General features: G+C 38.6%; 1 protein-coding gene across 6 annotated transcripts in view; it reads left to right on the plus strand.

Moving 5' to 3' along the window:
* The first annotated feature begins 593 nt into the window (after positions 1–593).
* LRCH1 (leucine rich repeats and calponin homology domain containing 1) overlaps positions 594–25,305 on the plus strand; it is a 118,855-nt gene continuing 94,143 nt past the window's right edge. For 3 of the 6 annotated variants that reach the window (XR_006013800.1, XR_006013801.1, XR_006013802.1), the window contains exon 1: positions 594–940. Coding sequence is in view for 2 of the 6 variants with exons in the window: in XM_042014251.1 (XP_041870185.1) it covers positions 697–940 (244 nt within the window). In the remaining 4 variants the exon portion in view is untranslated. The remainder of the gene's footprint in view (positions 941–25,305) is intronic. The other 3 variants (XR_006013803.1, XM_042014251.1, XM_042014253.1) reach the window with 2 other exon arrangements.

Here is a 25,305-nt window from a genome sequence, read left to right on the forward strand (position 1 = left end):
CTGCCTACCACTCGTAAAGGTTATCCCACCGGAAACTGAACGGATGGTGGCCCCTGTGCTTGGTTTGTCACTACAAATCACACCTTCGAGGGTGTCTCTTGGGCAGGCTGTGCCCAGGAGCCACAGACAGGTGTGAGCCAGTCCCTGCGGGAGAAGCACGGCACAGAAAGCCCTTCTGCAGGGCAGATGCTCCCCAGGGCCTCGCTCGGTGGCAACAGCCGCTGCAGCTTCTGACGTCCCAGTGAAGAAAGCCGAGCCCGCATTCGCCGCTGCCGGCACACCTGCAGGCCCACACCGCCCCGCCGCCACCCAACCAGCCCCTGAGCCCTGCTGGGGCACAGCTTGGCCGGGCGCCGGCAGAAGGGGCCCAAGCAGGCGGCGGGCAGGCCACCCGAGCTGGCTTTACAAGGGAATGCTGTGGCAAGGAAACAATGGAGAGCCGCCCCCTCCCCGCCTTCCCACTGGCGCTTCCAGCGCCGGGAGCAGCGCGCCGCCGCTAGGTGGTGCCGCGGCGGGGAGGGGTGCCGGGAGGGGCGGAGCATGCGCAGTGGGCACGCCTCGCCCGGGCCACGCGCCTCCGCCCCCTGCCCGCGCCGCCGCCGCCGCGAGCGGGAGGAGGAGGAGGAAGGAGGGAGAGAAGACGGGAGGGAGGCAGGTCCGGCGGCCCTCTCGGGTACCCCCAGCGGCGACGGAAAGATGGCGACGCTGGGAGGCGAGTCGCAGCCCTTCCCCTCCGCTGCTCTGGCGGCGGCGGCCGGGGTGGGCGGCGGCGGCGGCAGCGGGGCGCTGGGTCTGCAGGCGCCGCTGAACCGCGGTCTGGAGCGGGCGCTGGAGGAGGCGGCGCACTCCGGGGGGCTCAACCTGAGCGGCAGGAAGCTGAAGGAGTTCCCGCGCAGCGCCGCCGCCCTCAGCCACGACCTCTCGGACACGGTGCGGGCAGGTGAGCCCGGGCGAGCGGCCGGGGAGCGGGGAACGTGGGTTTGTTAAACCGCCCGGGACCCCCTCCCCGCTCCCTCAGGCACATTTGTGCCCCCCAGCCTCCCTGTGAGGCGAACACCCACTCCCCACCCTTTCGTTCGCCTTCCCTCGGGCCCGTCCTCACATGGAAGCCGAGCCCACCCCCATCTCTCCGTGGACCCTGTGCTTTCTTTATTCCCCCCGCCTTGGTGCATGAGGTAGGTGTTTGCTTCCATATGGCTGGATCTGTGCACGCTCCCCTCCATCCCCCCCGCTCGGCGTTTGGTGAGGCAGAGCTGCCTCTCCCGTGGCACACTGGGGGAATGTGTGGGGAGTTCTTGCTCGCACCTGTCCTCTTCTCCCTCTGGGGAATGTGCGTCTCTGTGCCACCCTTCCCTGACTGCTGAGGTTTGCGGTGGCAGTCAGCCTACCTTTGATTCAGCCGCGGGAGGCTTGCGCACACAGTGCCAGGGTGGATACCTGCTGCTTCTGTCCTGCTGCTCGTGGGTGAACCCATCTGGCACGGAGAGGATGCAAGTCCGTATTTAACCACATTGAGACACTCATGTGCCTCTGAACATGTTATCTATCTGCACGCCATAAGTGGAGGCATGTCCATAGGAAGACCTTTGCTGTGCAGCTGCCCCAGGGAGCATGCTACCTTTCACAAATGCCACTTGTTCAGCGCTGGGCTTGACATTCCCCCTAGTGTCCTTACAGTCATGTAGCCACAAGTGCCAGCTCTGTGCAATGGTATCTTCCAGGGCAAATGTGGAGAGAAATCCCTGTCTTCACAGGCGCTGTATGTACTTTACACTGGGGGACACCATCATTACATAAATCTGCAGAGGTGACAGGCCTGACAACCCTGCAGGCAGGAGTGGTGAGGGGAGATGTATTCAGTATGTGTTAACTTGCCCTCACACCTTTCTTCCAACATGAAAAAGGCACACTTATTTCTCACCTAGGGAGGCAGACCCACCTCAAAGGGTCATACCAGTTTTCCTGGTCCTATTATCCCAGGTGATGGAACCTAATCCCTTCTTTACATGCTGTCACTAGGTAGGACAGTGTAAACCCGCCTTAAAAGAGTGTATTAGTGTATTGTCAAGGTCTTCAGTGTACGTCCTCCACATGCCCTTGTGTCCCCATTTGCCTGCTGGACATAGTTGTGTTGTAGCAGCAGAGCAGGAGACATGTAGTCACTTGTTCTTGTCCCACAAAACAGCAGGTGCTATACCTGCATGCAGACATGTGATAACATGAATTTAAATCCTCAGCTTCTGCTGCACATGAGGGCATTTATGCCTTCCTGTATGTGGAGACACATGCTGGCTGCTTATTGTCTCTATCCCCTATCTGAGGGATAGAGACAAATAACTCTATCTGAGTTAATGCCTCAGATGTGTGGTAGGTGTCATGTGTTATTGTTGTTTAGCCTTGTTACTTGATGGTGTTGCTGAGTGGATTTCACATTGGTCTGTGTGAGCACCTATATCATCATATCAATAAAAAAAATTATGAAGGAAGCTTGATGAATGAAACTACCATGAATGGATAGCATGAATTACCATACTAACCATTAGCTGACTCAGTAGCAGATGTGAAAGGGATAGGCATGGTAGGGGAACTGTATGTGGTTAGAAGATTGACTTTCAGCTTGTCATCCCAAGCAAAGCATTTTTTATCTCATTTCTTTTTTAAAGTTGAAGTCTAGCAGACATGCTGCAATACCAGATAAATAGTATGGAAATCCAGAAATTTAGCTTGTTTAGTTTGACCTAATATCGAACCAAACTGTTGGAAAACCAAATTATATACTGAGGAGATTATACACTGGGGAGAAAATGGTTCGATTGGCAGAGATTGCATGTTAGTATTTGTGTATTGTGTAAGTATGTGCTGTACAGGCATGAGCTGTGTGTAGTATGTATAGGTAGCACCTGCTTGTTACATGCTTGCTTGTTCTACTGATTTTTCTAGGAAAAAAGTAGTCTTTATCTTCAAGCATTATGGTGCTTTTCTCAGAGTTTACATGGAAAACATTCAATATGAAATTGAACGTAGAATTGTGTTTTCATTCTCTTTTTGTTTGATATAAACAGCAGTGTAGATCAACGCATGTCTTGATCTTGTGACAACAGCAGCCCTTTTATCATTGCCCCTTTTTAGAAAAACACTGTGTTAATCTATGGTTGCTTTATGGTTTTGTTTGTAACAGCTTGTTGTAACTGTTTAATGGGAACTGCCTTGGGAGTTAAGTCGTTGTGTTGATGTATTTCCAAAAAAATCCATGTTTCTTTTCACTTGTTACATTACATAACTAAAATGCATAAACAGAAGAGATGCTTGGCTTAAGGCCAGATTTCTGAAGCTCTTGGGGCAAACTCTTGATAGGAATTTTCTCTCCTCCTTCCTCTCCATAAATGCACATAGTACAGAACTTTCTTGTACTACTTGGAATATATCCTTGAAATGAGTGACTTATAGTTTTGGATCTGATGTGCTGACATGTCTCTGAAGCCCTGAAACTTTGGATTTTGGGGTAGGGGTAGCCTTTCACTGTTTTTTTGGGTGGTGGAAGGGGGGAGGGGATTGCCAGTTTCACTGAAAATGAAGATACTCTTTGATGTAGAGAAGACTGGTGAGGGGGGTGGAGTTTAGAAGTCTGAGGAGCAGGGAATTTCCAAAAAACTGAAACCATGTCTGCATCTTGACAGTGTTTTAGTACTAGAGACTGAAAATATTTTTTTGATTCAGAAAGTGATGGTCTACAGCTACTCTCAAATAAAACATTATCAAGCTTGTTTTCTAGATAGGTTCTGAGTGCTTTTTGTAGGTCTGAGGAAGAAAAAAAGTGTTCAACTGTAAGTTCTCTGTTCATGCATTTGTTTTTTTCCTGAAGTTAGAAGTCAGATTTTATATAGCAATTGATGCACTTACGAAAGGGACGTGACTTGTTTGCCTTTAACAGCTTGGATGGGATAGTTGGATTTTTCTAATTCTTACTGCAGTTACATTCTGTAAGAACTACAGAGGCTGAAGTGTACTTGTTACTTTCTGTTGCTGGGGCTTCTTATGCTTTTTCTTCTGTGACTTTTCTTTCCATTAAATACATCTTGCTTATAGAAAGGTGATAGAACATTTCTTCCTCAGTCTTTGAGAGTTCTGCTCAAGTGCTGAGTGACCTGGTCAGATGGAACTTTCAGGCAGTATCTCTGCACACAGAATGGAGTTTTCATGGCGTTCAGTACTGTTAGAAGAAAGTAAAACCTCCTTGTAAAGTGTCATGAGTTTAGTCAGACATTTTAAACCACATCAGTGTGGATGCAATGCAAAAACCATTTCAAAAATAATAAATGCTATTCTTATCACTTTTATTACAGGCTGGGTTATGCAGAAGGCAGTGGCACGGTAATCACATAGTTCTTAAGTAATAGCATGCAATTATATTCCTCCAAACCACTGGGAATGCTGGAAGCATGTTACTTTATGAAAGAGAAAGAAAAGGCCCCGAAGATGTAACCATGGCTGCCTACTGTATGACTTCAACCTCTTTGTGTAGGCTTTGATTGCGTTTCTGAAGGCAGATCCTCAGCACCTTTTCTGGTGAATACCTGCTTCATCCATTTCTATTAGGTGACTTAGGCACATGAGGAGGGATTACTTGCTGCTCCTGGTAGTGACCTGGCAGAGAAGAAAATAATTTCTTTAAATTACGTACTAGATTATTAGAAAATAATTACAAATTGAAGTATTTGATTGCCAGTTTGGACAGTATGAAATTTTGGAAGGAATATGATTTTATTTTTTGTGCAACAGAATTCTCTCTTTACAAAAGAGCTCCTACCTGCTGTTTTTACAAATTCTTTGAAGTGGACTGTGCTTGCCGGACAATGCTGTGTTGAAGACACCTTTGCCTGGCAGCGTCTTTGAAATAGTTGTTTCAGCTGTATAACTGGGGATTTGTTTTCAAGATGGTTGAAAAATCACAGTATCACTGTGAGTGTTGATTCTGGTTCAGGTGAAATGTGTTCCTTTCATTCCTCTTTGCTAATAAGAACAGCAACAGTAATATTTCTTGTTTCCCCCCCTTTTTTTTTTAAATTAGTTATGATGTGGATGGGGCTCAGACCAACCTTATCTAGCCAAAGATGTTGGTGCTCCTTGCAGAGGAGTTGAACCAGATGGCATTTAAAGGTTCCATCCAACCTAGACCATTCCATGATTCTATGTACGTTAGATTGCTATAATCTATTCTCACTTATTTTCTCCACCTGCTTTATTAATGTAATTCGTCCTTCACTTCTGAGAGTTCTCCTAACTACAGCAGTAGATGTGCAGTTGGTTCCACCTGTTCTAAGTGCAGGTTGTACTGGGCAGGATGTCACACATACAGACTGGTTTGTTTGTGCTGCAGCACACTTTCATATATCAAATATGACCACCAAATGGACTCTTGTTTAGAATGTGATTGTTATTTGGCCACTAGAGAAAAAGATACTTGATATGCCCCTGTCCTTTTAAGAATTGTCTGATAATTACTTTGAATAATCCATCATTTTGAATTAACATTTTGATTAAATTATGGGGTTTTTTAGATGAGGCTGAGAGCCTTTCATTTTGCTTATTTAATCTAAACTCATATCAGTAAATAATGTCTTTTTAAGGCTAAAAAAAAGACTAGAACTCTGTTTCTTTTTCATGTTCAAAAGTCAGTCCCTTCCTACAGCCTTCTTGTGTTTATTTGAAGATTTCTAACCTTACTTACTGTTTTTTACATAAATAATATCTTAAGTGTATTAGGACGGGGAGAGAGAATAAATATGTTTGCTTATTATCACAAATGAATTAAATATTACCCTGCAGCCAAAACTCGGAAGATGTAATTCGTAAGGCTAAAAAATGTAGCTAAATCAATTTTGTATTCTTTATTATGTATCCAGCAGTATATGTAACATTATTATGCCTTTAACAGTTTCTGACACCACCTGATCATGTGGTCTGTCTGGACATCTCTGTGCCAACATATTCTAGCTTCTGTTTTTTACTCATAAGCAATGCTTTGGGAAAGAGCTTTATCAAATGAAAGGAGTTCTTTTAGAAACATTGATGTGCGTAGCAACTTATAACTGCAGAATACCATTTAAACCCTCTTTGCCCTTTTTTCTTCCTGAAGCCTGGCGATATCCTTGCTTGTGGATCTTATAAACATCCACGCTATTGACTTCTATTGAAAAGAGTCACTTAGTTCTCTTGCTGTAAGAGGTGCTTTTGAAATTTACGTCTTTTGTCTGGAGATTTATGCCCCCATAGAAATGTAGCAAGTGGCTTTGCAGGTGCTGTTAGATTCTCCTCAGCACAATATAAAGTGAATTGGTTCAGAGTGTCTTTGTTGCATGGAACAAATTACGAGTACACAATTGCCTGGTTACTGTTTCGGAATGCGGTTTGAGCAGATTAATGGCTTTCTACCACTGACTGTGTATGTGTCTTTCCCTTGTATTTGTTTTTTCTTTTTGACTTGCTTTGTAGAGAGGCTTCAAAACTAGTGCATGGGCTAAGAGGTAGGAGAGATGACAGCCTACAAACTGTGGGATGGGAGGAAGGATGAAACCTCTCAATTTCAGCAGGAGTAGGCTCTTCTGTGGATTGAACCTTTTCCCCCCAAAGCAAACATCTCGTTTAGGGTGGCAGTTTTTTAAACGATTCTGCCTAGAATTGCCATGTTTGGACATGCTGTGCATGTAAATGAATAAAAGCTCAATGCTTTTGTAGAAATCTTGTCACTTTGTTCATCCTTGACCAATCTACTTGGAAAAGACTGACTCGGAGCTCCAGAAGTGCTGTTACGGTAGTCAAGGTGCTACAGGTTTCCTTTCAAATGCTTCTAGATGAGCAGTTTTGAAGGTCTGCTCACCTGTGATTACCAGAAGGTGGAAGGTAGAAATATCCCTACATTATTTTTGAACCTCCTTTTAGTCGTTCCCTTTTTTGTCTTCAGCAAAAAAGACATCTTGATTTAGACATGTCTTAAACAGGAGAGATTGTATGAATCTTAACACAGTAACTATACATAGAGTTTTGAAAACGCTGAGTACTTTTGTTAGGGGAAGAGGCTGGGGCAGAATCAGCTATGACAAAGTAGAATGGTTATTTGTCCAATAGAGCTGTGGCTTGGAAGAGGAAAGGGGCAAATGCCAATGCAATATACGTTTGAACAAGAAAATAGATAAAAAGAAGATAATATTAAAGGCAGAAGTGTCATAGAGAGGGAAAATTTATGAACTATTGAATGAAAAGATATGAAGTCAAAGAAGGGAGATGAGTGTAATGGTTTGTGATAATTCTCTGAAATCTGTAAAACTGAGGAAAAATGCCACTTAGGTGAATAATGATTAGAATTGTGTGAATAGAGAATTAGATAAACATGGAGAAAATTGTTTGGCTCCAAGATACATGACATTTATAGACTTTACGCTACAAATAATAGTTTCAAATTCATGCTATAAATATTAACTGTTGAATTTAAGTTTGGGAAGCCTAGCATCCATTTGCTTGCAGAAGGAAAACCCAGTGATTTTGCTGCTTGCAGAGTTACAAGATCAGCCAAGATGGAGAGACTGGTGTTTTGTGTATTAGAATAACCATTCTAGGAAGGATGAGTAACTTCTCCAGGCCATAGGCTGACTGCTCATCATTCTGCCTGCTGTGTTCTTGCTGACTGTTAGTAAGCATTTCCTAGGTTTGTGAACATTGCCAAGCTGGTTAGATTGCTAATTCACAGTTAAAATCAATATGATTTAAATAATTGAAATGGTACTTCTTAAACCAGAGATATCCTAAACTTGTTCTGTTGAGACCAGAATTATGGAAAGTGTACCCATTTATTATTCTCTGATGTGTAAAACTGAAAGAGGCAGAAATGTTATCCCTCTGTTCAGCGAGTGGATCACTGTCAAAACTGGAAATGGGTGTTGTGTTTCCTGACTTCTGACTGTTCTCTGCTGACCATGTTGTGCGAGGTATTATACACATATCAGAGTAGTTCTTTGGAATGGTACTGAGGAGTTAAGCTTCTGGAGGAATAATTCCTTTCTTCTAAGTTTGCACATAGATGTGTCTTTGTGGGGGGAGTTCATTTATGAAATTCTGACGCTTTCTCCCCAGCATCTTTCTCGAAGTGTGTCTTGCTGGCCAGCTTTTTATTCTTTTTTCCTTGTATGGTGCAGAACACCCTAATGCCTGTAAACCTCCTAACCATTTAAAAATAGAAATAACAATAACAGTCTTTTGTCCTCCTATCCGAGTCTGTAGGAGGAATATTCTTAAAGGAAAAAACAAAGTCAAAACTTGTGAGACGATCTTGGCAGAGCCAAGTGGGGGTTAGTTTTGCACTTAATTTGGAGCCTGAGGTTCGCACTTGCTTTTGAAGCTACATGAAGTGTTTCATGTTCAGCTGAGCTTGTGTGAATTTAGTTAAAAGCTAACTGATAATTTCATGATGATTATGTGAGGTAGTTCTTCCAGGAATAGTTAGAGAAATTACTGGAAGTAGCTGGAGGTTTTGAATATCAGAATAGAATTCTTGGTCTTTATGAGAAGCAGAACTAGGGCAAAACAGCTGAACACCATGTTAGCAGTGACCTGTGCTGCTGAATGGATAAGGTTTTTATGTTGATTTTCTGTAGCTGGGTGATTTTATTCCTTGGTGTGAAGTGTGGTAATTGTAATATTTTTATTTCCTTTCAGGACCATGGTGCTTTAAAATATTAGATTAGTAACCGATTTAATTTCTAGGTTTTTGTTTTAATTATATAAACTATGTGTTTTCTACTATTACAGCCTGACAAATACTTGTTTCTGGTAGGAGGTGACATTGCTGGAGCAGCTGGCACTAATATCTGTGTGGAGGATTTAAGGCAAATAATTTTTTGAATTAAATAAAATTCAGCAAAGTACATCTTGGAAGTATATTTAAACATAGCATGTGACTTGATTTCTTTATACTGTTAAGAGTATTAGAATGCTACAATAATACTGACTTATATTCTAAAGCAGTATGTCTCCAAAGTAGCAAAGGGACTGCAAATGACAATTTAACTTCAATTTATCGTGTGTATGCAGATGCAAAGTTTTTTTAGCATCTAAAGTCTGCATCTTTGTTTGTGCTATTTTCAGTGACACCTGTTCTTTGTAGCATTACGTTAGACAGGCAAAAAGTAAAAATGAAAAATAAATGGGGGAAAAAGCCCTCCACATTTAACTGTGAAGAGAAAAGCATGAGTAAGAAGTTGGATCTGTCGTTTGGTGAACAGAAAGAAACAGGTTCATAATCACTGAAACTGATGGAGAAGTTTTGTAAAACGGGCAAGAAATGGGGTAGGAAAAGAAAATTGAATCAGAGGTTAAGCCAAGGAAAGAAGTAGAGCAAAATACACCCTTGGATAACCTTTACAGAGATAAGGCAGGATACCAGAAATGCAAGTGCAGTAGTTTATGTATAGTAAGAACAGATTTTAAAGATAGTGAAATTGTTATCATGGTAAGCAAAGCTTTTATTATTAAAATGACTTTTTTTACTGTTTGAACTTTTAACCATTTAAAAATTTAATGACAGGAGAAGTAGGGATTATTGGATTATGGACAGGTTCTACCATTGCTGCTGTTATATTAGTGTATTTTGAGAATTGTGAGGCTTAGCTGAATTCATGCAATTCAGTCTTTTTAAGGCAGGGCAAGTGTACTAACAACAAAGCTGTCTGTCTATTCAGTGGGGGAGGAAGAAGAACATAGTGTCATTCACATGTTATATAATTAAAAAATGCAGACAGTTACGAAGATTTCTGGAATGGGTGTCTGGTCAAAGCTGAAAGAAGCTTTCTCAGCAGTTGGAGCAGGACAAGGATGCCCTGGTTACTAAATACAGCTGTGATTGATCAAGGGGAACAACTTAGCCCAGGGTTTCCCATGCTCATTTTATGTTGTGTTGCTAGGGCTTCTTATTTGCTTGTTTTGTTGTTGTTTTTTGAGTTCATCCTGGTTCAAGAAAACTGTCCTTTTGCACTCCACTTTGTACAGTGTCGTTTCCCTGCTCAGTAAGTTTTGCCTGTGATCCCCTTTCCAAGGTCTGAATTCTAGTCTGGCTGAATGCCTACTCCTTGCTTGTGTTCCACTTAGCAGCCGTTCAGATTGCCTTGTGTTACTGACTTGGTTTTTTCCTCACACATGTCCTGTCACTTACAAGGTTTGCTAGACATGGTATTTTATTTCCCCCTGCTAGTGTGTTTGAAGGAAGATGTACCAAGAATATCCTTGTGCCATCCATTTCAAATGTTTCCATATTTTGTCTTATTTTGAGACCCATCAGTACCAGCTCCTTCTAGTTTCTGTGCAGCATCATGACAATGTAGTTTCTTAGTCACAGTATGCAGAAATTAAGACTGATTTACTGAATTGTAGCTGTGTTATAATGGATGTTTCCATTCACTAGCTGAACTTTTCAAATTGGATGGGAAATGATTATGTTAATTTGGTAATGCGTAGTTTTGTATGTTATTTTTCTGAGATTTTATTTGGGGGGGACAAAAGAGGCTGCAGAGTCTAAAATTGTTTTTCATTAAAATGGCAAGTTTCTTTTCCATCTTTAGAACTGCTCTCTCTTTTTTTTTTTTCCTGTGTGCTGTCTCAAATTCACCATAAAGAATGAAGATAATCTGGCAGACTCTCCACAAAAAATCTTTCATGCAAGTGGTGTGGATCTTATGATTTGAAAAAAAATATGAATTAATTAAAAATAACCAGTAACTTCAATTTGCTAACATTCTTGTAAGGGAATTTAGAGATAAGACAGACACTATCATGGTGTAGACCATGAGACACTTTTGTATCATGGTACTGCAGCTATTACTGCGCTGCTGAAGTGTGCGGTGCGTAACTTTGACATTCAGCCAACCAGTCAGGAACTTCTAAGGGTAGAGAAAGTAATCTTTTGAATTTCTTGTAATTTGAAAGCCTTTTATGTAATTATATTGATTGTTACTGTAATGTGTTTAAGAGCTTAAGTCTTTAAGTCATTAATATAATGACGTTAAGATTTCTACTTTAGTTGTTCCTACCATAGATCTTGTTCTATGTTTCCATTAAAAAACTACTGTGCGAACTTTGCTCAGTGAGTTATTTCATTGTTCTATAATGATGCAGGTTATCCCTGGTTGTATAGATTGGAAAAACTGAGCAGGAGGAATTCTGAATGGCTTAATCCAGATCTCAGAATAGATCAAAGACAAAACTGTGAAAGGAATCCAACTTTGGTTCTTTGGTATTTTTTTTTGGGGGGGGGGGGGAGGGGGGGGGGGGTGTTTTTTTTTTTTTTTTGCCTTTTTTTTTTTTTTGGTGGTTTTTTTTTTGGTTTTTTGGTTTTTTTTAGATGTCAGTGTATGATATCTTGAAGTATGGATGTTGAGGCATTTGAATTAGTTTTGTTCTGGAAGATGTTGGCATAGGAGTAAAGACTTAAAGCATCCATTAAGGTCCTGGGAGTGGTTTTAAATGTATTAACACAATGCAGAAACTCACTTTATAGTAGCATCTGGCACAGACACACAGGTACAACTCAGAAATAGTCTCTAAAAGCATATCACTATAGATTTGCAATCAGTTAAGAATCAGTAATATGAAATAGTAGTAACTCTACACAATAAAAAAAAAAATCAGTATTTTGGCAAGAAGTGCTGTACTTCTGCCAGTTTTCCTATCTTTGTACATTTGGCTTCCTAGAGAACTGAAAAGGTTATTTTTGGCCTAGTGCCCTGGGCTAAAAATGGCTTCTGGAATCTCATAGCTCCGTTTGGTGTTGAGCAGTTCTGTGCAGTAGTAGCATAACTGCAGTAATTGGTAGTCTCACTGAAGCGTTTTAGTTATGCACTTAAATGTTAAACTGTGGGAGATGTGGCTCTGTGATCCCTCTAGCATCCAGTTTATCAGAAAAATTTGAGCCATGTTTGTCTATGAAGCAGTGGTAGCCTGAAGAAAAAGAGGCTTTTCTACAAGTACTTGTTAAAGGGAAGTAAGAGACAGTGTAAGGTTTAGCCTCTACAGGGAAAGGCTCTAAAACGAAGAAATAAATCATGATACTGCTGTGGGAACAGTGAAACACAAGCACTGCAGTTGAAACTGTACATGTAAGCAATAGAATGAGTCTGTGAAGTTTCCTTATGTTTCTATCCAGTGTTGCAGGGTTTACCTTTAAAAGGGAAGAAAGCCACCCCAACCCTAACAGTGCCCTCCCACAAGAAACAAATGTACCAGTTACTAGATGTGAGTGTGTGCTTATTATAAATGTGAGTTTCAGAATTATTTCTAAGTAGTTTGGATGGAGTTTCAAACCAGGAGTTTGAAATAGTCAGGAGAACAATGAACAGGCTAGTTAAATCTGAAAAATCTTACAACCAATAAAAGGTCTGAAAACTTGCAAAAAAGGCTGGAGGTTGTTTCCCTCTATGCACCTCACAAATCTTTTAGCTTTTTCCCCATTTTTTTGTATTGGACTAAAAAGGAATAATGCATGGTGCTGCAAGAAAGTAAAGTGTTCAGGAACAGAATTCATAAAAATTTTTTTTTTTTTTGGTAATGTCAACATGGACAAATTCTGCATGAGAATTAAGAGTTTTTCTAGACATAGCTTGTGAATATCCATAGAACCCTCATTTTAAAATCATCCAAGAAATCAGTATTGGGGTTTTGTGTTCTAACTTTGCAGTGTAAGGCTTTGTTAACACAGTAATCTGGAATTTTGGCCAAAATAAAATGAGTTCTGATCAAATTTGTGATCACACAAATTTGAGATGACCAGTCTAGTGAAGTGGCTAGTCTACACCAGCCAGTCTAGTGGCTCTTTAAAGACAGTTATCACACTTACTTATTGGTGCTACGGCTCTAAAATGAAGAAATAAATTATGGTATTGGTATAGGGGTAGTGAAGCATGAGCATCTCGGAGAGCTATCTACCTCCAAAATTACAGTTTCTAAAATACAAATCCTCATGTTCTAAACAATTTATGGAAAAGAATAAATCCAGATCAGCTATTGTAGAATACCTGCTCTCAGTCTGCAGAAAGCTTGAATTTTGCTTACTGGACTAAGCAGAAACCTTGCCAGTTTTCCTAAATACAAATGTCCCTGTAAAACAGAATCTTTTGTTTTGTGTTTTGATGACTATGTAATACATGCTGGTTACATTTCTTGCTTGTATCTTCTAGCCAAATAGTTGTATAGAATGTTTGCTATTTTTAAAAGTTATTTTTGAGAAGGTACTTATTGAAGATAAATCACATTCTTGGTTAACAGTATTTGTTAGTGTATGTCTAAAATTTTTTCTTCCTTATCTCTAGCAAAACCATCTTGTTTTTCAATGTTCTCATCATAAAAATAAAAATATTTACAGTGCGGAGCTATTCTTCTGCTTGTAATTGATTCAGCTCAGAAAAAAACAGGTATTGCTTGTGCATGGTCTTAGTGCATTTACATTATGCCATTGTGTGTGTTAAATATATTGAGTGTATTATATATAAAAAAAATAATTTCACCTGCTCCACTTTATGCATGGTACAGTTCTACTTTTTCATATGTTTCTAAACCCTTCCTTGGTGCATGAAATAGTGATAGCCTGAAGATAACCCAATCAATATGCATGAACAAACATGACATAGAGAGAAATATGTTACTTTATTAGTAATTATTATGGTTATTAATTAAGGTTATGTGAGCATAACAACTTTATTTTTCCTGTGGAACGGTGTAAATAAATCATTGGGAAGCAGTTTTGCAAAAAAGAAAATGGTAGAGGGTAGTAAACTGCCAGGGTTTTTTCCTTTGTTAACAGAAACTGCTTGCTTTTAGAGGAATTTCTGTAATACTCAAAGAATATTTAGTCAGTCCTGTTGTTCTTTACCAGGTGTCTCACCTTACTTTGTGCTGCTGTTTACATTCTGATGCTTGTGGACTGTACTTGTTGAAGCATGTTGAAGCAATTGATTTGTCTTAATAAAAGAGACTTTTATGTTGATACAGTTTGTCCCTCTGCCTAATGCTGGCCATCAATTTCTTTGGCTGAGTCTGTGTATCGAGATCATAAATTTATGGCTCATATGTACTGTCTCAATTTTAAAGTATGCTAGTGATAATAGTATGATTGATTATGTATTTCCTTTGGAAGCAAATAAAAGAGATGACACAGTTATTTTGTATTTTAGCTTCAACTTCTGGGCATTTATTCTTTTTTCTTCACTAGATCAGCTAACCCACTGTAGTAGACATTTACTCTTCTGCAGTTGTTTATACATTATTTTTTACCTTTGTATTTAATAAACTAAGATATTTGATTAATGAGGGATAATTCCAGTTACAGTGATTTAGGATGCCACTGCAGTTGTCCATCTAGATTCCTGCTGAAAGCTGCTGCCCATATAAATAGGTTGACAAACCTAAATGGTGATGATGGTGGATTTAAACTACTAGGACAGGCTTGGAATTGTGGTGTTGATGAGCTGGCACATGATTTTACCTGCTGTGCCTGTTCTTGGAGAGGAAACCACTATCAGAGGAGAGGGGGACAGAATTGAGGCTGCTGCTGTCTTACATTGCTGTACTGAATGTTGCAAGGGCTTGTGAGACAGTCCTAAACAGATGAACCTTTGGTGTTCTGCTTTGAGATATGATTTCAGATCCCAAATCTTGCAATTTTGTGAAACCTTCCAGGTTTTTGGGTGCTTTAACAGTTTTATTGTCTTTTACTTCATTATTGACAACTGGACATGGCAATTTGTGAGTTGCTTTGTAAATACCTTCCCTGGGGTAATGTGTGTTAATGCACCCAACTTTCATTTTAGTAATTTGCATCTTAGACTTGGTGGGAGCTCATGATTGTCATTGTTCCAAGCTTATGCTATCACAAGACTGTGGTTCTATGATTGCATTCTTCCATGTTGTATTTTCAAGTTTTTGTGTGACAGAGTTAAATATGACCTTGACTGTGTCTATCTATGTGCTCCAGGTCCCCATGTATCTATAACTTGGCCTTGCTGTTACTTACACCATTACCGTCAATCACCTGCAGATTTTATCAGCAATAGCTTTGTATTCTAGAGAGGAAAGTCTTGGAAATCCTGACTGATGCTGGGTTGTCAAGAAATAAAACCAATTTCATCTATGAGACCTTAATGACTTCCTTGAGGGTATTGTTCAGTTTCTCTGAGTAGATGTTGGATTAACACTCTACAGCCACATCAAAATGACTGATGTTCTGCTGTGAGCAAATAAAAAAAGCTCTTCTAGTAGATGGTATATTCATATCAGGTTGTAGAATATGATTTGTTTCAATAGTGTACAAATCCTAGTTTATGACCATGTCCTTTTAAAAATATCAAAGTGAACTTTTGTCCTTGCAATAATTTTTCACTTGCATCTCCTTTTGTGTTTTGCTATATGAATTAGGAACATAAAAACGAAGGTTCTGTTAATCTTGAGGAAGGTTTTAAATCAAATACAGGTAAAATTGCTCTATAATGAAGAATTCCTCCCTGAGTATCTGTACTAGAATGGATTGCTTGACAATTCCATTTATAGAAACAGGATGTTTTGGTTTTATGAATGCAGATTTCTTGGGAACTCATTTTGAGAAAGTGTTTGTCTGCCTCCACCCTTGGTGGAATGCAGATGACATCAGAATTTTTTATGTACTGGTGCTATGGATACAAAAAAACCAGCTTTAGAAGTGGCAGTGACATAAAAGGAATTGCATTCTAAGCAATCTTACTAATTAAGGTGAATTGGTGGTACAGATGTCCAGGTGATCAAATCTAAGGCAGTAAAGATAGAATAGTAGGTGGTTTGGATTTTTACCTATATGATTTAAAATACTATGAATAATTGTAGTATAGGTTCCAGGTAATTTTGTGATCTAAAACAACCCTTCAACTGCCTTTCTTGTATGGCAAAGCTGTGTTGTTCACTTGTTTTGGATCTCTTACATGTGTTTTTCTCTCACTTGTGATAATTTTGGTTCCACTGACATTTGAGTTGTCCCTTTAAAAACTTTTGCTTAGGATCTAATTACAACTTCACAAAAACAGCTTCTTTAAGAGAATATTTGTTTGTAAACAAAACAGTAGGTATCAGTTAAAATATGCAGTTAATAAAAACTTTATTCTAACTTTGTATCTAAATTTTATAGGATCACAGGATAACTATGAAGGGACCTAAGATGCTAATGAAGAGACCCCTGTAGGTTGTCTAGTCCAACCACCACTGCAAAGCTGGGTCAAGTCTAAACCTGTTCAATCTGTTCTTGTCAGCTGAAGCATATTTGATTTAGCTGAGGCATTCCCAAGTATCTTGAAGTCCCAGGTATTCCTTCTGTTATGAATTCCCAGGATTTTTGTGGTGAAAGAATACCCAAGGTGATTAGATTTGATTTATAACCTTGCTTTGCAGCTGTGCAAAATACACTATTCAGACACCTTTTGTTTGCTGACATATGTATCCACGGACCTACTTGTAGAGTTTTGCTCCAGTTGTGTATTGGCATAAATTCTGACAAATTTTGCATCTATATTACCAAGTGCAGAGTCTCATTGTTAGTCTCTAAAGGAAATACTGAAGAGAGGACCTAGGTTAATGCATTTTGGAAATGCTTTTACAATGCTTTAAAGAGAATGTGATTTGTTCTTAGTTTTAAATCCTATTCTGTGTACACTGGGGTTTCTCCATCAGAAAGATGGTCGTGAGGAGCTTGTAGCACTCAAGACGGGAGTTCTCAGTAAAAATACTCAGACACACAGACTTGCTTGTATTGAGATAGTGTGTGGTGGTTTTTTCCTTTAAGTTCTGATGGCAGCTCTGGAATGCCTGTGTTTAAAATTACTAAAGTGTTTGAAGTTGGATGGCAGTAAATTTTACTTATTTGTGCTGGGTTAAGCCCAGTAGGCAGCCAAGCTCCACACAGCTGTTCACTCACTCCCCCACAGTGGAGTTGAGAAATGAATCAGAAGGGTTAAAAGTGTGGGTTGAGATAGCGAATTTAATAGGTAAAGAAAAAGCTGCACATGCAAGCAAAGCAAAATAAGTTGTGGGTGGGTTTGTTTGTTTTGAAAATTTGGTATGCAAATTCAGGTAGCACGAAACGTAGGCATGAGTGAAGTTAGTGGCAAAATCCCTTCTGACTGATGTATGTGGGTCTTTCCCTGTTCTAATGTTCTAAAACAAATGATACTTCGGACTAGGTTATAGCAGTATAAGGAAGCTTACCCGTCTTCTTTTATTGGCATAACCTCAGCACAGGCTTGCTTATTCAACTGACTTTTCTGGGCAAGGTCTCCTGTTGTGCTGCTGTACTTAGCCTGCTCTCAGCATCTGAGTTTAGTTAGTTCAGGAGTTTATCTGTGTCACTGTGACTGTAATAGTCTGTAAATAATGTGACTATAATGCAGTTATAGCTGTTGGAAGAGGGTTACTCTTACTCACTAGATAGTGTGTATGGTCTTGCACGTTATGCCTTGGTTTTCATTCTTTCTGACTGTCTTGGGGAATCTGCATCAGCAGGAATGTAAACAGTAAAATATTAGGAGAATTTGTTCTTATGTTCCAATATCTGAGTGTTAGAAAATTATTTCTGATATTTATGTAGCTGCCAATATATTTTCATTGTATTCAGTGTGTCTACTATATTACTTCAGTAAACATGGTTTTAAGATGTGAAAGGTCTCTCCTGCCACCCAGATGGAAAAATAGAATTTCTTGATCTTGACAAATACCTGTTTTTCTTAGGTCTCTTCTCTTTGGTTTCTTCTCTTTAGTTTCTTTAACAAATCACCAGAAACTGTAGCTGTTAAAAGGAACCTGTTTTCTGTATTTAATCAGATGAAAATCTGCAGGAGAGCTCATCTGTGGCAAGATGATACGAGATTGCTTTCATGATTCAGCCATGTATTAGTGTGTAATGAAATACACTGAAGACTGTGCTATTCAGCGTCACTATCATTATGTTGGGTTTTGTTGTTTGGTTTTTTTGAGTTTTTTTGTGCAATATTTTCTTGAAGAACAGTAACATTTAATCAAATGATGTCTTAAAATGTTACTCTCGCAAAACTCTCTTCCATTAATTAACCTTTCTATTTTGTAATGTGGTTACCAATATGTTTCTTCCTCATAAAACATTAATGCAGCATTTAACAGTATTGATGAGGTTTTTTATTTATTCACATAAGAACCATCAAGGGCTATAAACCTTCAGAATAGTAGATTTCAACTAGTGAGAATTTTCATGTTATAACTGGAGAAGTTGGTGAGGAATGGAGCAGGCAGCAGGTGTATTGGGAAGTGACAAATTTCTAAATAAGGTTTAAATAGTGTTAGCCCTCTGAATGCCTTCTTTTTTGTTTGGTTGGTTATTGTTTGGGTTTTTGTGCTTCTGTTAGTCTTTATAGATGAAGGTAAAGAAACAAGGAGTAACTTAGGCAAAATAGTAGCAAATAGAGTTATGGTTTTACTGTCTTAGGTGCATTGAATGGTTTTGAACTTGAATATGATTAAATCTGTAACTGTCTCTTGTATTGTTCTCATAAATGTAGTAAGCTGTAAGTTTTAAAGAAAAAGGAAGTACAGTGAGTATAATAATTGAGCTTATATCATGCTATGCTGTACTTACACAGTTCAATAGCATGTACATATTTTCTTTGGGTGATTGCTCTGTGTTCCTCAATTTTGATTTAAAATGTTAGTCGGTGTACCTGGGAGTAAATTAACTGAAGAAAGTCAGTTAAATATAATACTGTCTGATTGTTTCATCTAAAAAATTTTTAGGGACTTTCCACTGGATTTCTACTGTGGCCAAAGGTAATTTTTTTAGACTGCAGCTTTTTTTGTTGTAGTTAAAGAGGCTTTGACTTTTGGTCTCATGAAACTAGTAGGTAAACACTGAGCTACCTTTACACTTTTAGCCATTTTCATGCAGTTTGCTAGTTTGGAGCAAAATTTGTAAGTTATGTGGCATGAATCTATTGTTTTGCACAGTGTTTTAGTAACTAACTTGGAATGGCAGGATGAATAGAGCTGTGCTGTATATGAGAGTAAAATGGCAATATTGAGTCTTAGGAGACTTGCTGGAAATATTTTTCTCCCCTCTTTTGCTTTAACCTCATTTTACAGTGATGAAAACAGTTTGTTCAAAGAAGAGTTGAGTCTTGATGCAAATGCTGTCTGGCCTCCCTCTGATGTCAGGGAAAATTGAGAGGAGCAGAAGATTGAGCCCACCTTCTATTTTTGCAGAAAAACAAAATCTGAAGTGCAACAGCTTCAAAAGGACATCCTCTAAGAACATTGCTTTCCTTTTTAGTAGTGCAAGAAAGTGGATCTGTAATTCAGAGTGGTTTTTTAGTAATGTTTCTGAAAATGAATGTGTGATTAATTTCCTTATTTCATCAGTTTCATCATTTTTCATCATTTATTTTCAATGGCCTATGTTACTTGCAAGGGAAACTTGAAAAAAACCAGTTTTAAGTATCAGCTCCTAAGAGAAGGACACTGCATTGCACACTTAAGTTTCTTAATTTTGATTGAATCTATTAATTTATGACTGTATGGGAAAATAATTTGCTGTTTTTATGTACTTCATTTGTGTGGACGATGATCTGTTATTTCCTACCTAGAATCTTGCTTCTAGTGTATAAGACAAATATGAACTAATTCAAGTTAACAAGGTAAATATAAATAGTCTTATGTGGGAAGCCATGGTCCCAGTATCTCTCTGACCAATAATTTACAATATTACATACTACTAGTATATGGCAAGAGTAATTGTGTAACCATATTTACCTAAATGTTATTTTTAATTTCAGAATAAATAAATTGGTTTATGCTTGATGTTTTATTATAGTGAAACCTTACTTTTCAATGGCTAGTTGAGTCAAAATTTATGAAGGTTACCAGATGCCCATTTGGTGAGACCATTGTATGTACTTCATGTCTGCTTGTAAGACTTTGCAGAAAATTTAATTTATAGATCACTGAGACTTTCTATCCTTTGATTTCTGAGTGTGAATATATGCTTAATCAAGTATAGGCCTCTCTAAGCCTTGGTAGGGTAGGTAAGATACCTTGGTTGGTACCTTTTCTGCCAGGTTAAGCCAGGAGAATGTATTTCCTTAAAGACTGTTCCCTAGGGTAACTATTCACATAAAGACACAACTGTTTAGAGTTTCATAAGTATATGCAGGCAAAATATTTCAAATCATACTGGCTATTGAAATGACTGCTAACCAGAGTTTTGTATAATGCAGTTTGTCAAGCAAGGATTTTTGAATGAAGTGCCTCAGTCTTTGTGCATTGTGTTCTCTCATTTGCAGGTGTGTGCAAGCACAGGTCCATACACATGTGGGACATGATGTAAGCATATACACACTTCAGGCATATGGACTGAAAATTTGGGCTTTCCTTTTCTTGTAGCTGGGAGAAAAAACCACATTTTTATGTCGGTAATTTAAAAATTAGAGGTTATTAGTGTAATCATTGGAGCTTTTCAAGATCAGTTTTAAGTTTTTGTGATTTATGCAAAATTTATTCAAAGAAATTGTATATATTTCATTCTGGTTTTGGTTGCTACTCAGAAAATAACACACTATTATTTTTACACTAATTTCTTCATATCTAAACACTTTAATGTGTTTAGGTAATAATGTAGCATTAGCTGTTTCATTATGTAACTATATGATGTAGTATAGTAATCTTATGTAAAGGATGCAGCTGATAACTGGTTTAAAATCCCTATTCTGTTTTAACAGGTAAAGTAAGTAGCAGAAGAGTGTTAGCACCTCATAAATTCTAGCCTACTCTTTTTAATTTTGTTTGTGTCCTTGTGCAGTTGTTTTTCTAAGTATTTCTGGCTACAGTTTAGCAAGAAAAAAAAATATTTTACCCTTCTCTTTACTCATGATTTTATGATATCTGTGGGTATGTGCATGTAAGTTTTAATTGTTATTTCCAAGATTGGTGAGGGTGTGAGAAGGGTAATGCAATGCTGATACAGCCATGTCCCTAACTATGGTGGCAGTAAATGCTTAAAGTCTCTTTAGACAGTCCTGATGCTTTGGAGCTGCAGAAATGGGGACCGCAGTAACAGCTAGGGTATCCCTGTGGCTTTGTCAAATCAAGATGTATGATGTATGTAGACTTGAAAGAATAGATTAAGGTAGGAAAAGCATTTAACAATCCTATCAGCTATGTAACATTCAAGTGTGTGTAAAAATTCACTCAGGTGTTACTTAAAATTTCTTGCTGAAACAAAGGTATGGAAAACCTTTCTCTTTGAACTTGTGTTGCTGAAAATTCCATTTTACAGAGACTTTCTGTAAATGTTTTTGATCTGTTGGAATTGGAGATGGAAGGGTTCTTGTACTGATTTTTCACTTCGGACAGTTTCTCTAGAACAGTGGTTTCCACATTGAAAAACATTGATTACATAAAAGCTTGAAAGTGGTATCCCATTAAAACTGTTTGCAGACCCTTGACATGAAACCTGAGGATTTTCTGAAGAATGTCCTCTTTCCCTTATGACTACTAAAAACACAAGCAATAACCAGAAACAAAATGAAATTCTCTGTGTTAAGCAGTTTTGTAAAGGAGAGCTAAACAACCTAGTCCAGAGATTCTAGAAAGAAAATTTTTTTGATGTAACAACTTCATCTCTCAGGAATTTTTTTTTTCTCTGTATATGAATATTTCTGTTTCTCTCAGAAGAGATCTTTTATTTATATATCTGGTTTATATTCAAATTCAGAACTACTCTTAATTTCAAAGTATAGTATATTTTTACAATATATTTAGAAATATTCCAGATCAATTTTTTATTTGAGAACTAGAAATAAGTTTAAAATCCCCTTTGGGCTTCTACTTTTTTATGGTGCCTTATTAGAGTAGTTCTGTGCCTGTATAGTTGAGGTGCTTAATTTGCAAGCCATTGAACAAAAGAAAGGTAGAAAAGAAGATAGGTTGCTAAGCGTTATGCTGAGGTCCCTGACACTGGCAGTGCTTGTGGGTTCCTTGCAGAATTGTATGAAATGAATGTGAATGAAGATGGGACTACTGGGCAAAGGGGGAAAAGCAAATAAAGGCATACAATAAAAAAAAACCCCTATAAATAACTTAGCAAATTAGTAGCCTGTGGTTGGTCGTAATTAAATAGACTAAGCACAGTATAGACAGTTTCTGGATGATGTTGATAGCAAATGCTAACATAAACCCATTTTTTGACATGCAATTACTGTGTGATATCTAAATTCTCAGTAGAACTGAGCATGGTTGCTATGTGAGAGTACACCAGAAAAGCAGAGAAGAAAGCATGTGGCTATTTAAATGAATGCCTAGCCTTTTATTCTATATAAAGCACTGCAAATCACTTTTTAATGCTGAAAGAAAAAGTGCCTTATTTAAAAATGGTGTGAAAATTCTCTGTTGGAACCAACCTTGAAATCATAGAATTTTATTCTATCCTTTTATAATATCATGGGTAAAAAGACCTCTAAGGCCATATGTCATTAGACATGGCAAAAGTATCTTCTGTACTGGTACTAGCTTATGGTCTGCATGCTTACTGTCATTAATACACCAGCAGCAGCACAAACCAGGAATCTGAACTTTGCCAATGTAGGCTTATTTGCTGAATCTTAACATTTACATTTACTAAATGCTGGGCAATGGAACTCTCTAGTCTTCAGCAAAAACAAAAATAAACTGAAAGTGTCTGGCATTCTTCAGGCAGAAGCTGGCCTCCTCTCCTGGTTTTTAGAACTGTGTGTGGTAAAGATGGAGAGTCCCTCTCTTTTTCACTCCTTCCCTGCTGCTTTACCAGTATTACTGTGCAGTTCTGAATCCTTTTACAGCCTCTGTGCCTGATAGTTTTCCCTTAGGAGAATAAGATGTCATCTTAGAACATACTTCTGGGGTAAGACAGACAAATCTGGCTTTTCTCTATTAGTCTGGCTTTGCTGACTTGTGTTACTTACTAAATATGGGTAATACAACTTCCACTGCACCTGAAGCAAGTGATGTGTGGTGTCTTTGAAAAGCTAGTTTTGAAGAAGTCACTGTGTCTCCAATCCCTTGTAAAATAGACGTAGCAGCAATTTTTATATACTAGAAGTATGAGAGCAAGTGTAATAAAGGGATACACCAGTATCTCAGGACTCATTAAAATGTGTCAGCAAGATACAAGAACAAGTGCTGGAATGAATAGAGAAAGATGGAAAAAAGTTTGGAACTAGGAGTGAGGGAAAGATGGGTTGTACTATAGTAGGAAAGAGTAGTCTTGCCTCTCACCTACAGCTGTTTTAACAATTTGGTATGATTTGCAGCTACATTAAGCTGTCATGAAGTTTTTCTTCTGACTTCTTATTTTTCAATGACTACAGTATACTGAAAATATATGTGTTTAATCATGCTTATTTGTGAAATCGTGTTTAAATGCTTTTAAGTAAAAACAGAGCATTATAATAAAAATGCTAAAATGTTGATGAAATAATAACTAAGTTGTCTCAAAAGTTTGTTGCTTTTTGAAATATATGGAATGATATCTGATTACTGGCTATTCAGATAGCCAGATAATGACCAGGGGAGTAGTGATAAGGTGGAAAACTGAGCCACATAATCTGTTAAGCTGCTCCTAAAACCAGCAAAGGTGACCATTGAAGCCATTATCCCTATTGCAAAACGTGCTGAGGTGATTCACTGGAAGAAACTCTTTGGAATGCCAGGCAAACTGGGGAGAGGTCGCTGTTGAAAAAGGTGCATGAGATGTATTAGAGTGGCATTGGGGACTGAGTAAAAGAATTTCGAGATTGTACAGGTCTGATATGGGATATTTAAGGCAAGGATCAGAAGTGGAAAAGGATCAAAGTGAAGTGGGGAGGAAGGAGTGTGGGAAAATGAGAGAAAGAAGGGATAAAAGGGGACAGTTACATTTTAAAGCAGGCCAGTACATTTGCCTGGTGAAGCCCTGTTGCCCTATTACCACAGCTTAACATATGAAACTCTTCTTAAAATTTTTTCTCTTCCCATCCCCCTGCCTTGTGAGTGTCTTTGTGGGATGTGTGCATGATCTTCCAGGCTTCAGGCTGGAGTAGCCAGCAAGTAGAATGAGTGAGGGACAATAGAGGGACAAAAGCTAATAGAGACAATAGTGAAGTGGTTTTTATCTCTTAGTACTGATCCTTAGAAACAGGGTGGATCTGTCTGTGGTGTCTATGTTTGTGTAGGCATTCAGTGCAGTACTGCTCCCTTCTATTCATTTGTGTGTTTGTGGTGAGATGTGTTACCTACAATGTGTCTGTCCTTTGGAATTACTGATCCACCTTCCTATACCTGGAAGGGTGATAGGGAGCCATAGCTCTTACTCACCAGGCCAGGAGAGGAGGGCGTCTGTGAGTCCCTCAGTACACCTTATTTGCCTACCCCTAACAAATCAGCTTTTTGCTTCAGTTGGTAGTGTTCTGTTAGGGATCTTTGCAGGGTTTGATGCTGCCCTCAAGGCAAGTTTTCTGTATCAGGATTGCACCCAACAGCACAGAACAAAATTTTCAGTGTTGGAGGCCTGGTATGCAAAGAATGGTTAACACCCTGAGCTCTGCTGGAATTTGATATGTCCTTTGGGTGATTATCACCTCTGAAAGTTAGGGTACTTTCACTTTTGGATTTTAATGCCTGCAGAGTCCTAACAACTTTCTTTCCATAACAGTGAATAAACACTGCTACTGATTTTAGCACAGCTGCTAAGCATTCTGGTTTGGTTTTTTAAGTAGTCCTCTGTTATTACTCTAAAATTATTTAATAGAAACAAGTAGTAAGTAATAGTGAGAGGGAGAGAGATTGAGTGACTTTTATGGAAAAGCATATTGAGAAACTATGCAAAACTGTTTTTAACACAAACACTGGTAAAGGTGTAAACATGAGCAGTTAAGTTTGTTTTAGGATTAGTCCCATTACTAACCCTTATTTTCCAATGTTTCCTGAAGTCCTGTTAATATAAAACTTGGTTTCCAGTGTAAATTTCAGGGAATAAATTTTCTGTTGGGTATGTCTGTCTTTCTTGCAATCGCAGTTGAGTTGTCCCTTTTACCACAAGAAAGCCAATTAACTGTGATTAACTCAGCCATCCAAAGGACTGACCTGCTATACAGCTAATTTACGAAGCACATTTATGTCAAGGGAAAGGAAATCGGCAAGATGTATTTGGGGGTGAATTTTCTTAATGTTTTTCATGGTTTTATAGTTGGATTTTTCAGGGGCAACTCTAAATATTGG

Source organism: Corvus kubaryi, unplaced genomic scaffold (assembly GCF_017639235.1).
Source record: "Corvus kubaryi isolate FWS band 111438036 unplaced genomic scaffold, C.kubaryi_AGA036_p1.0 split1-65, whole genome shotgun sequence".
Lineage (NCBI taxonomy): Eukaryota > Metazoa > Chordata > Aves > Passeriformes > Corvidae > Corvus > Corvus kubaryi.